Raw genomic sequence first — 13083 nt, 5'->3', positions numbered from 1 at the left:
GACTGAATGTGTCCCACACGTGGGAAAACTTTCCAGGTGACAGAACCTTCAGGTGACTCGTTGTGGGACACATAAGCAGGTGAGGAGGTCAGTGGGACACATGGGTGGGAAATGAGTATGTGGGACACATGAGGAGAGGTAGGGGCTTAGAATGGCACACACTGGTGGGGTTCCATATGACTTGTGAGCTGAAGAGTGGGTTCCCTTTCATGAGCACCTAGATATTGCCCTCCCCAGAGTAACTGTAGTATCCTGGGTTGAAGGGAGGCCCAGAAACTACCTCAGCCTCCCTAGGTCCCAAGGCATCAACATATCCAACCCAATTCCAGTTCAGAGTCTAGGAAAACATTCAAGGGAATGATCTGTAAAGTATACACAAGTTCACCCCCAACAGTACAATCCTGGGAAAGCTGGAACAGCCCCTGAAGACCACCACAGTACCCCAATGTTAAGCACATGCCAAACCTTACAGAAATTTTTAAGACATGTAAGCCCACCCTCTTAAGAAAATTGACAGGTTTCTCAGACCTATGAAATTCCAAAATAGATGTTTAACAACATGTGACCAAGTTAAAAAAATTCATAGTAACAGTGCAATTTTTATCACCCTACCAACATTTTGGAGCCCCAAAGTGCATAGATAATAGCCCAGAGCCCAACCACCACCAACCAAGCAAACACCCAGCGGTGCTGACTCAAAGACCAAGGTTCAGGCTACAAGGAAATAAGGCTGCTAGGGGACAGGAACCTGGGAGTGAGCCATCTGGGAGGGTCTCAGCACCAATGGCCTGAGCACCTGGTACCACTACTGGGACAGGCCAACCATGGCAAGCAAAGAAGGGTCATATGGCCTCTCTTTGCAGATTCTTTCGGCAATACCTGAGTAGAGCCTGCACCCACAACCCCTCTCTGCATCCACGTCCCCAAGCAGCCATGACACACGCTCTCTTGCCATCCAGCGGCTTGCATGTATCTCCCCGAGGTGTGGACTCCCAAGGGCAACGTCCATCTACACGATGCCTGGCACAGGGCCTGGCACACAGTAGACCTTCACCGAATGTGCAAACGAATGAATGAAAGCCTACCATGTACAAGGCCCTGGCGGCCAGAATGAGCCCAGAAGCGAGGATGATGGAGATGAGGTAGGTGATGGAGGCCAGGCTGGCCAGAGATGAGATGCTGTGCCCAGGATGATGACAGAGGCCAGGTAGAGGTGATGAAAGTCATGATGATGAAGTCCATGGTGATAGACATGCATGAGATGGACCCCCAAAACAAAGCAGGCAGGAGGAAAAAGCCAAGACCCAAGGCTAAACTTGGAAACCACTCTCTGAAGATCAAGGTCAGTGTGTGCCACCTGTCCAGCTCGATCCCACACCTTGCCCATTTAAAATGGCAGATCATTAACCCTTGATGATGTTCGGAGAATTTCTGAGCCTGGGAGTCATACCAGGTAGGAACAGCAGATGCCCTGAGCAGGGCCTGGTAAACAGATTCTGTTTACAGATCCCCATGTGGAATTCAAGAGAGCTACATCTCTCCTGCTCCCCAAGTCCATTTTAAAAATTATTATTATTATTGTGTATGAGAGAATGGGTACACAGTATGGAGGTCAGAAAGCCTTCTTTTTCCTTCTCCAGTGGGTTCTGGGGATTGAACTGAGGTCAACAAACTTGCACAGAAAGCCCTTTTACTTGCTGAGCCTTCTCATTAATCTAATCGATCTTATTTACTTTTCTTTTAAATTTTCCACTTTTAAATTGGCCACTAAACTTCCACGGCAAGTTGAAAAGTTAGCAATAATGTAGCTTCCATAATATTGTCCAATAAATTTGTGTCTGGTTTGCCAGAACTTTCCAGCTACATCTGAGTTTGTCCATGCCAAACTTTACTGGCATATCACCCAGCAAAATGCTTTCTCAGAAAAACTCCGATGTCATCATTGACCTTCAGTTCAAATTACTGTGTTCAAAGTCATCAGGAAAACAAGTATGTTACCCTATGGTTTCTGAATCTCATTACCTACACCATGAAGGGTGCAGGGAACTTACCTGGAGCCAAGTGGATGATATCACATCTTGGTGGACCTTCAAGGTAAGGCTGCAGGTGGCCAAGACTCTGTTGAAGACGTGGTGCTGAAGTCCAATCAGGGTGCCTCCTCTGGTCCTGAGGTGCCCAGGCCAGCACCACAGGGTAATAGACACCCTGGGAAGTGGCTGGGGAGGTTGGTGTAAGGAAGTAGGCCTATTTTTGTCCAGCTAGCTATCCCAGAAACTGGAGAGTGGGAGTCAGGGGTTGGGAGGGGCTGATTAAAACCCCAAGCAAGGGGGCAGGAGTTTGAGGGGTGGACAAGTTGGCCCCCTCTACATAGGGAAGAAAAAACTAATGGAAGGGGCCAATGGAGTCCATGGGAGAAGTACCCCACTCATGCGTGCAGTAAAGGTCTATCTCAGGCATATGGTCAGGAAGAAGGGGGAGTGGGAGCCAGGAGGTGGTAGGAACTGGCCACCACTCTTAGTCATGTAGTGGCACTAGCCACAGATTGGCTGGTGGGCAAAATTAGGAGGTGGGGTGGGGGTACTTGGGCCAAAGTGTAATTGGAATCTTCACCTAGGGCATCTGGGATTTGGGAGAGATCCACTCAGTCTTGTGTCAATTCCAGCCACTCACCACCATCCACTGTACTCACACTCACATACAGAGGTACACACTCAGGCAGACACACAAGCTAACATGCCATACACACACATCTTTACAACCCACACAGACTAGGGCCCCTACAGGCTGAGGTCCCTGATGGGAGTCTAGTGCCCACCTGAACCTAACACACAGACTACTGGGCATGGGAGCTTATTTATGCCTTGCCAATCAGGCACTATTCACTGCTGTGGCTGCCCAAGAACTGGGTAAAGGGGTGGTAGGGATAGCCCCCAGCCAAGGCTCCTAAGTACCAAAACCCTCCAGAAGAGGCTCCTTGAACATGGGGCTATGTGAGCCATAAGGCCCAGCCTTTTGGAGGGATCACAGTGGATTCTAAGTAGAGGGAAGCTACTTAAGGGTATTATTCTGAAGTCTCAGATCAGCAGAAAGATTGTCTCTAGCTCTTGGTGAAAAGATCATGCTTTCACTAGAGCCATCTGGGAATGTGTGGTCTTCCCTGACACCCTCTCAGAGCCTAGGGTCTCTGTCTACGATGTACATACACACACACACACACACACACACACACACACACACACACATACACACATACACACACACACACACATACACACATACACATACACACATACACACACATACACATACATACATACACACACACACACACACACACACACACACACACACACACACCTCCACTCACACTTTCTCCCATCAGCCAACACCATGCAAACAATAAAGTGCTTTGTAAAGTGCAGGTATATAGACAATGATCTGGAATACCACCAATGCCCTCCCTCCCCCTCCCTCCAAAGCCCCTCCATTCCCAGGACCCCTGATCAGGCCTGCTAAATTCTTCCTACCCAATGGATCCATGTTACTACCTAGCCACCCTCCAGAATGTCACCTGTACACAGACTCTGTACACAGTAGGAGTTACTATCTGCCAGGCTGAACTAAGCTAACATCAAATTCCTACCCCCTTCCCCAGGATGATTCATGGTCTTAGGTGATCTGGCTGGTGAGAGAGTCAGCTCTGAGACCTTGGGGTATCTAAGACATTACCACCAGCACATGATCCTAACCAGTGTCTCTCTAGGGCAGCCAGGGGCCTCCCTCCTTTGTTGAATTCACCCTGCCTTTTATGCACTGTCCTCCCCATCCACATGGGCAGCCTCTGTAAAGGGCTTTCTAGAAGTCTCCATCAGACTTCCACACCACCAAATAGGACACTGTGTGGGAGAGGTGGGTGTGGAATCTGGGGCTGAGTCCAAAGTACCATGCAAGAATGGGAAGAGAGACAATTAGAAGCATCTATAGTGAAAGAAGGTATAAGAAAACTTAAGCATACTGGGGAAAGATCTTCACAGCCTGCCTGCCCTGCTATGCTCCAGCTCAGCCTCTGTAATGGCAGCTGCCAGAGAGGACAAGAGGAAAATTACAGTCATCTGCAGAAAATTGTGGTCCAAGCATCTTTGAACCACAAGCCCTCCATGGCTGAGTTGGGAGTATCAGAGAAGTTGGGACCCAGCTCAGCTCCTCCTAAGAAGGACAAAGACTATGATTTTCCACTCCTGGAGTCATCATCCACTTCCCTGCCTCTGTCTCTTTTGTCCAGTGGCTATCATTCATGAAGCTCATCACACCTTGGGGTTAGCCATCTGGACCAGACTACCTGACTCTGAATACTATGGGTTACAGAACCAGGTGGATGGAGAGGACACAGACAGGTGACTCTTTGCAGCCTGGAAAAAATGAGTAATGGGTAAACTGAGGCGAGAGGAAGTCAGAGATTAACTGGGCCTCAGCAAATAGACAGTAGTACCTAGACAGGAAGAAAAGGCACTAGTCTCTGATAGTCTCTTTCTTTCTCTGTCACCCTCTCTCTCTCATTTTGGGGATCAGAAATGGTGATAGAGCCCAGGACCTCAAACATGCTAGGCAAAGCCCCATCACTGAAGCTATACCCCTGCCCCGGCTTCTACCTCGAGTCAGAAGCTGTGCCCCGATGATCTTGAAGTCCGCACTGGTCTCGGCACCACCACATTTCCACCTGAGTCTTGCTCGTGCAGCTGAGGAGCAGCATCTCTGCAGGCACACACACATTTCTTCATCTCATGCGCTGGACTCACAAGTCTTTCGTTTAGCCTTCAAGTCTGTTGTAGAGACGTCTACAAACTCAGCAGCAATCCAAAACATCAACTGTTCTTGGACGTCTTCTAAACTAACTTGGCCAGATGAGAGCAGGGATAGGATGAAACAGTCCTCGACGATGGTATTGTTCTTTCACTCCATCCCTGGTCTAGAGTTCTAGTTACTCATCAAAGAAGTTCTTTTGTGCACAGTCCAAATTCAACTGAATGTCCAGGAAATATCATCAAAATGATGGTGGTATCATAAGGGTGCTTCTCAGGAATTCTTGATAGCTGCCTCCTTTCCTCCACACTCCAGCTGAATAAAGTGTCATGTTGGGAGATAAACTGATGGAACCATAGCCTGATGGAACCATAACCTGATGAGATCAAGTCCTCACTAGCCCCCAGTGTATGAGCTGTACAGTTGGCCTATCCAGAATGACATTCAAGGCTCTCTACCCCAAGTGGCTGTATTCTTCATCACAGTCTAGAGCCCTCCATGATGCTCTTGCAGTTTCTGAATGTCACTATTTTGTCCCATATTTATCATCTTTCAAGCTCAGTGGACAATATGAGGTCAGCCATGTTGCTAGAGGACAAGAGATGCTACCAAGAAGCACAAAGCAAGCTTCAGCTCCAACCATACCCTCATCTGGAAGTCAGTGTCCATGCCTCCAAGTATTTGGGGGTCTCCTTTGTGAATGCTGCAGTCTTTACAGTCTTTAGAGTCATCACAGTGGTTTTGACCTGTCCCCAGCCTCAAACTCAGTGAACTTGCATTGTTGGAAGGATTCAGCCCTTTCTAAACAGCCCTGAGGTTGCAGCTTGATGCCAGGCTGGTGATTGAGCATTTAGCACCTTGCATTGGGAAAGGAGTTAAGCCACAGAAACTAGCCTGGGTTACATTCCAAGGTCCAGCCAACTTGGCATTCCTGTGGGGATCAAGGCTAGTGTGTGTGTCCAGCCATGAGTCCAGAACAACTGAAAGGCATAAAATGGTGCTTTGCTATGGCATTACATACTGTTGAATAGGCATCATTGAAAGTTCCTTAAGATGTTAGCTGTCATGTTCTTAAGACACATGGTTCTGTTACTAGAGTCCCTTTTTCCTATCTCTTCTTCTGCAAACCTGGAACCATCTTTCATGCTAGAGTCACTGGTCATGAATGATGCAGACCACAGGGAAAGCACTGTCATCTGCCCTCTCCAGTCCCAAGTCAAACTTTGAACACACTCAGTCCTGTCCCAGGAAAGCCCATAGTCTCCAAGTTTTCTCTCCAATTCTGGTTATCTTGATTTTTTTTCCAAAATTGGAACTCGACAATCAACTCTAGAATACTGAAGAGGTCCCTCCTTCCGGATATCTAAGTTTCACTGGAGGTTGAAGCTAGCTCTTCCACTCTAGAACATTACAAAGGTCTCTCTTTTTGGACATTTGAACTTCACCAGAGGCTAAAGATAGAATCTCCACTCTAGAAGATCATCAAAGAGGTCTCTTGGTGGACATATTAGAGTTCTATCTTTAGAACAATATGGAAGTCTGTCTCTCTAGACAGATGAGCTCCATTGGATATTGAAAATGAAATTCTAGATCTAGAAAATCAAGTCTCTATTTCCAGTTATCTATGCTTCACTGAAAATGATCTTGATTTTTTTGTTTTGGCACATGAAAAAGATTCATAGTTCTGGACCTCTGACAGTCATTAGAGTTATATACACCTTATTGTAAAAAACTAAGGTGGTCTCCTTCTGGATGTCCAAGTTCCAGGACCTTGAGCTGGGATTCTACCTCTAGACTGTTAAAGAGGACCCCCTTTCTGGACTTCTGGACTTCAAAGAATAGAAGTACAGTCTTTATTTTAGAACATCATGAAGATTCCTTTTTCTGGATTATTGGACATCTTCAAAGGCTAAAGATGGAGCCGGGACTCTGAAACATAGTGGAGGTCCCCTTTCTGGATACATCTAGGCATCCTCAAAGGCTAAAGATGGAGTTCTGCTTCTTGAACATCATGTTCTCTTTTTCTGGACATCTGGGCATCATCAAAGGCTAATGGTCGAGCTCTGGTTCTAACACATTATGAAAGTCCCTCTTTCTGGACATCTGGACATCAAAGGCTGGAAATAAGAGTCTTTCTTTAGAAAATCATGGAGATCCCTCTTTCTGGACATCTAAACATCATCCAAGGCTAGAGGTGGAGTCGTGGCTCTAAAACATCAAAAAGACTCTCTTTCTGGACATTGAAGCTTGACTGGAGACTGGAGCCATAAAAGGCTGGGGGTGAAGACTTGGTTCTAGAACATCATGGAAGACCCTCTTTCTGGATATCTAGACATCATCAAAGGATGGAGGTGGAGCCCTGGTTCTAGCACATCATGGAGTTCCCTCTTTCTGGACATCTAGACATCAAAGGTTGGAAAGAGAGTCTTTGTTTTAGAGAATCATAGAGGTCCCTCTTTCTGGACATCTGGACATCACTGAAGGCTAGAGGTGGAGTCATGGCTCTAGAACATCAAAAAGACTCTCTTTCTGGACATTGAAGCTTGACTGGAGACTGGAGGCTGGAGTCACAAAAAGCTGGAGGTGAAGACTTGGTTCTAGAGCATCACGGAAGACCCTCTTTCTGGACATCTGGACATCATCAAAGGATGGAGGTGGAGCCCTGGTTCTAGCACATCATGGAGGTCCCTCTTTCTGGACATCTGGGCATCATTGAAGGCTAGAGGTGGAGTCATGGTTCTAGAATATCATGGAAGACTCTCTTTCTGGACATTGAAGCTAGACTGAAGACTGGAAGCTGGAGCCACAAAAAGCTGGAGGTGAAGACTTGGTTCTAGAGCATCACGGAAGACCCTCTTTCTGGACATCTAGACATCATCAAAGGAGGGAGGTGGAGTCCTGGTTCTAGAACATCATGGAACACCCTCTTTCTAGACATCATCAGAGGCTGGGGGTGGTGGAGTCCTAGTTCTAGGACATCATGGAGTTTCCCCCTTTCTGGATATCTGAGTCTCAAAGACAAAAGGTGCAGTTCTTTCTCTAAAAATTAAGAGTGTCCGTCTTTCTAGATGCCTGTGCACCACTCAAGACTGGAGCCTGAGTCTGAGCTCCAGAGTGTCAAGAGAGTCAGTCTTTCTGGATACCTGAATTTCATCAGAGGAGAGAGATGGAGTCTTGACTCCATAAAAGCAAAGAGGTCCCTCTTTCTGTACATATAAGTTTCATTGGAGACTTGAGTCAGAGCCCTAGATCTAGAATAGTAATAGTTGAGCTTCTTCATAAATTAGTTTGAGTTCTGGCTCTATATTGTCAATTATGTTCATTTCTCTGGGACATTTGGGCTTTATGAGAAACTGAAGATGGATTCCCAGCTCTAGAACATCATATCAATCTCACTGCCAGATGTTTGTGCTTCACTGGAAGCTAGAGTGGGGCTTCAGTTCCAGAATACAAAAGAGGTCCTTTAGATATCTGAGTTTCATTAGCAGTTACAGCTGGAGCTTGGCACTAGAGTGTCAAGGAAGACCTTTCTGGACTTCTGAGCTCTACTGAACACAAGAGCTAGAATTAGAGTCCCACCTCTAGAACATCAAGGAAGTCCCTCCTTCTGGGTCTTTGAAGTCCATTAGAGGTTAAAGCTGGGCTCTCATCTCTGAGGTACAGAAAGAAGAACTCATTCTGGATGTCCAAAATCTGCTAGAGACTGGAGTTGGGGTCCTGGGACAGGGATATCAGTAGACTCCTTATTCTGGGTGTCTAAAATTGATCAGAGGCTAGAGATTGGGACTCAGGGCTAGCTTATCAACCTCGGCTCCCACCTGGAGACTGACCAAACTTGACTGTACCAAAAGCTGGAGCTGAGGCATTTTCTCTGAAATATCAAGGAAATGCTTTTTTCTGGACATCTGTGTTCCATCAGAGGCTAAAGTAGAGGTCCTTTCTATAGAGCATCATCAGGGCACTCACTCTGGAAGCCTGAGCTTCATAGGAAGGCTCTGAACACCCAGGAAGAGCTCTTCTGGACTCTTGGACTTTCTTGGCTGGGCACAACCTTTGGAGGCATGTCTTCTCACTGTTGACTGCACTGGACATCAAGACATCATCAAAGGCTGGGAGTCCTGGGTCTAGAACATCATGGAAGACTCTCTTTCTGGACAATGAAGTTTTAGTGGAGGCTGGAGCCATAAAAGGCTGGAGGTGAAATCTTGGTTCTAGAACATCATGGAAGGCCCTTTTTCTGGACATCTGAACATCATCAAAGGATAAAGGTGGAGTCCTGAACTCATCAGCCATACATGCCATAGTCCAGTTCTTCAGGGTTGTGCTATCAGTAGAGGGTCCATGCTCAGTCCTGTGTACTGCAGCTGCATTTGCCTGAAGAGCTCAACATGCTTCTCTGAGAGAATGAGGAAGTGGAGAAAGGAGGGAGGACAAGAAGGGGAGGAAGAGGAGGAAAAGGAGACAAAGAACAGAAGAAAAAGGAAAGATAGATAGACAGACAGATAGATATGGATGGATGGATGGATAGATAGATAGATAGATAGATAGATAGATAGATAGATAGATAGGGATGGATGGATATATGGATAGATAGATAGACAACAGACAGACAGACAGATAGATAGAGATAGAGATTCATGAGGCAGAGGAAGAAAGAAAAGAAGAGGTATAAATAGGAAAGGAAGAGATAGTATTGAAAGAGGGAAGAGGAAGGGAAGATGTTGGCAGCAGTGGCAGTAGCAATGGCAGCAGTGATCATAGTAGATGTTGGTCATGTGGTAACTGCGGTAGTGGTGGCCTTGGTGGCAACTCTGGTGGTGGTAGCCATGTGGCAGCTGTGGTGGTTATGGCCATCTTCTTCCTCTTAGTTGGTCTGATGTTCAAGTTGTCTGCTCTAGAAGAGCCAGGATCTACCAGCATTCAGCTCTATTCCCCCTCCCCATTGCTGCTAACGCCCTCCTCTCAGTCCCAGACTACTCAGGCAGCCTGACAGTCCACCCCACCCCACCCCCAAAAGGTGAGTAGGGCTCACCTCCCCAAGCTCAACCAGCATACCTGATGCCAGGCAGGGGAATGTCTGAGCACACAGAGACCCACTCAGGAAGCAGTTTTGTAGAAGCTGTGTTGGCCCAAGTCCCAGTTGGACCAATCCATCTAGGTCATGATGACTTCTCAGCTAGGGCCCTGGCATGGCCCTGGGGAATGTGGAGGGCAAGGGGGGTGCACAGAACTCAGCCCCGGAGCAGCATTCTCTCTGGAGCTCCAAGGACCGGAGCTGTGAGCCCCTCAGGCTCCAAAGCCAGACCTCCCACACCTCCTGCTTGGCCTCCTTTCCGGAAGGAAACTGACATCTTGAGCACACGAGAAGGGTTCTTCTAAACCCACCAAGCACAGACCCTTCATCAGGCCCCAGTGCATCCATTTCTTGAGTGCACACTGGGTGAACAAAGGTGACTTCACAGGATTGAGGCAGTTCCCCCACCCCATCACACAGCAAAAGGAAGCCCCAGCAAGACACCCACCCTTCCTTGTATTAGTAGCACACCCATCACTGCTTTAGTTAAAACAAGAAACATTTATTGAAAGCACTATGAGCCACCAGGCCCCATGCTTCTAAGCACATTGCAGCTGCCTCACAACAGCCCTGTGAGGTAGGAATCCGAGCCCATATCATAGCTGTGGACTCAACAGTGAAGGCTCAACCGCTCCCCCCCAAGTCTCAGGGTCCATAGACAGGGATCAAGTCCACATGCCTGACCCCAGGTCAGCGCAGTTCATCAGTCAGTAGGTGGGTCTCTCTACTCAAGGGGAGGCCTGGGTCCAGAGTCTTGGGTCCAGCATGTCCCACAGGAAATGTGCAAGGCGTCCCCGTGGCTGTGGGAGCTGAGAGAGACACAGCTACAGATGAAAACCATCTGCTACCCATCCCCGTGGCGGACAAGAGTTCTCATGCACCAGGCAAGCAAGGGACTGGAGGGGACAAGCCAGTCCTGTGCTCAGAAAGCCTGAGCTATGTAGAAGTCCCAACTTCTGGGCAGCCATGGGGGCGGGGCAGCACCTAGCCATCAGCTCCTGCCCTCACTGTTCCATTCTAGGATTTTCCATCTTGCTCACACCATCCCAACCTACTATCTACTAAACTTGGGTGGTTTTCCAAAGAATTTGGCCTTGCCCTCTTGGAAGGTCTTCTGAATATCCTTCCTAGGTTCTTCCACTTCTCAATTTCCCCCCAACAAAACTACTGAATCATAAAATTCTTTCCATCTATATCTCTCTAGAGCTGGATAGATGCTACCCTCTGGCCCTCCACTCTGCTGGAGTTTTACATGAACCCAAAGTTTTAGAAACCAGGGTACATCTGTACCCAGTGCCCATGGCAACCTCCACACCAGCCAGTGTAGGGTGGCAGGCATGAGCACCTGCATACCAAGCAACAAAACACTCATTGTCACATAAGGAAACTCACTGAATCCCCCAATAACCACACCAGGTTGGTCTGGTTATTTCTAGGTTATAGCAAACAGCCAAGGTCACGTGGTCAGCAAGGGGCCAAGTGGACTGAAACCCTGACTTTTGATTCTCACAAGTCACCATATTACAGGCAGCTATTCCCTAAGCAGTCACCAATGACTCCCTGTTGTACAGGTGGGGAAACTGAGGCTCAGGATGGTTCAGGTAACCTGCTCAAGGTACTGCTGGTAAAGGACCCTAGGTCCAAAGTCTAAATGGACAAGACCCTTGGAAACCCACCCTTACCCATGGAGTACTCTGGAGAAAATAAGAAACCAAGGTCTTGGGTGAAATCTCCTCTATCCCTACTCTGCCAGGTGCTGGATCCCAAACTTCACATGTAACTTACAAGTCAATGTTTATGGTCACCAATGGTGGGGACAAAGGCTTTAGGGGTAAAATGCCTTTCACCCAGAGAGAGGGGGACCTCTGAGCAGATATGGGCACAGCCAAGTCCTCCATAAAATTTATAATTGCCAAACTAACCTTGTTCAGAATCACCAAGGCCAAAACACTAATGAGGACATTTTAGCCCACAAAAAAATTTCTTCTAGACATAAATATCTCCAAAGCTCTGTTTCCAGCAAGAGGGACCCTATTGTGACTGGATAGATTCCAGAGAACATCCTCAGGGCTTCTGTAGACTTTGTGAAGGAGACCCCTTACAGAAAACCTCCCAGTCAGCCTCTCATCCACATCCACTTAGCCTTCCCTACTTCCTCCATTGTGGAACAAGTATTAGGCTCCCACAAGTGCAAGAAGCAGGATAACATTGAGTTGGAGCATGCCCAGAGCTTGGAGTTCAAGTACAGCTTAGCCAAAATTTAACTGTGTTTGACAGACCCCTGGTTTCTCTTTTTTCACCTCTAAGGGACACAAGCAACCTAAGGGAGTCACCCATAAACCTGCCCTGCAAGGATCTCAAGGCCCATCTGAGACCAGGCACCTAAACAAAGACTCAAAATTACCCAAGCAAAGGTCCCTATCTACCTGTCCCTATTATGGGACCCCAGAGTGCAGAAGCAAAGCTTTCAACAAGTTGTCAAGGACAGAAATGGACAGCAATGCCACACTGCAGGGCCCTGAACACAGCCAAAATGGAGCAGAATCAGGATGTTGGCAGAGAGTATGATGGGGCAAAGGCATGGCGGCCAGAAGGGACAATGAAAACATAGGTTCCTGCACCCAGAGGACACAGTGGCAACATCAAGGGCATACTGGAAGGCGGGGCTAAGACTCCAGGGCTGGGAAGACCAGAGGCAAAAAGAAACTAAGAGAGTATGGGGCTTCTGTGGAGTGGGGAGGGAGTGAGGATGGGAGAATAGAATACTACTCCCCCACATTCACAGGCCAAGGTCTGGAGATGGAATTCAAGGGTGTGGAAAGACCGTGGTAGGAAGTGAGCCAAGATCCCAGCCTGATGCTGACCAGGCCATCGTGGAACTGCGAGATCTGGAGGGATGTAGCCTCCTCACTCCCCCCTTCAGGTCTCACCCAACACGGGATACAAGTGGAATGGAGGCCATTGTGAGTGCATGCCAGGGTGAGGGAGGGGCAAGCCTGAGAAACTAGGTGAAGCTTTGCTTTGTGGGGTGGAAAGTTATGTACACAGGACTGTGTGAATATTGCCCCTGACTCTCTCAGTCTGCTCATCTACAGAATGGGATCATTCTGGGGACAGCAGTGAAGTGTGTGAGAGACCAAAACTAGGCCAAAAGCAAGGCTGGATACGGGGAAACTATTTTTTTCATCTCCTGGCAAGAAAAGAAAGGG

The 13083-nt window shown here is 47.8% G+C and overlaps 1 protein-coding gene across 3 annotated transcripts in view; it reads right to left on the bottom strand.

Moving 5' to 3' along the window:
• Window positions 1-10355: 10355 nt before the first annotated feature.
• The window catches only part of LOC118595803 (ESX-1 secretion-associated protein EspI-like), a 31212-nt gene continuing 28484 nt past the window's right edge, over window positions 10356-13083 (bottom strand). For all 3 annotated transcript variants that reach the window (XM_036206603.1, XM_036206604.1, XM_036206605.1), the window contains exon 8: window positions 10356-10683. In XM_036206603.1, coding sequence (XP_036062496.1) covers window positions 10565-10683 — 119 coding nt within the window. In that variant the 3' untranslated portion in view covers window positions 10356-10564. The remainder of the gene's footprint in view (window positions 10684-13083) is intronic.

This window comes from Onychomys torridus, chromosome 14 (genome assembly GCF_903995425.1).
Source record: "Onychomys torridus chromosome 14, mOncTor1.1, whole genome shotgun sequence".
Lineage (NCBI taxonomy): Eukaryota > Metazoa > Chordata > Mammalia > Rodentia > Cricetidae > Onychomys > Onychomys torridus.
The sequence above is the reverse complement of the archived record's forward strand: the minus strand, read 5'-3'. Positions and strand labels throughout refer to the sequence as shown.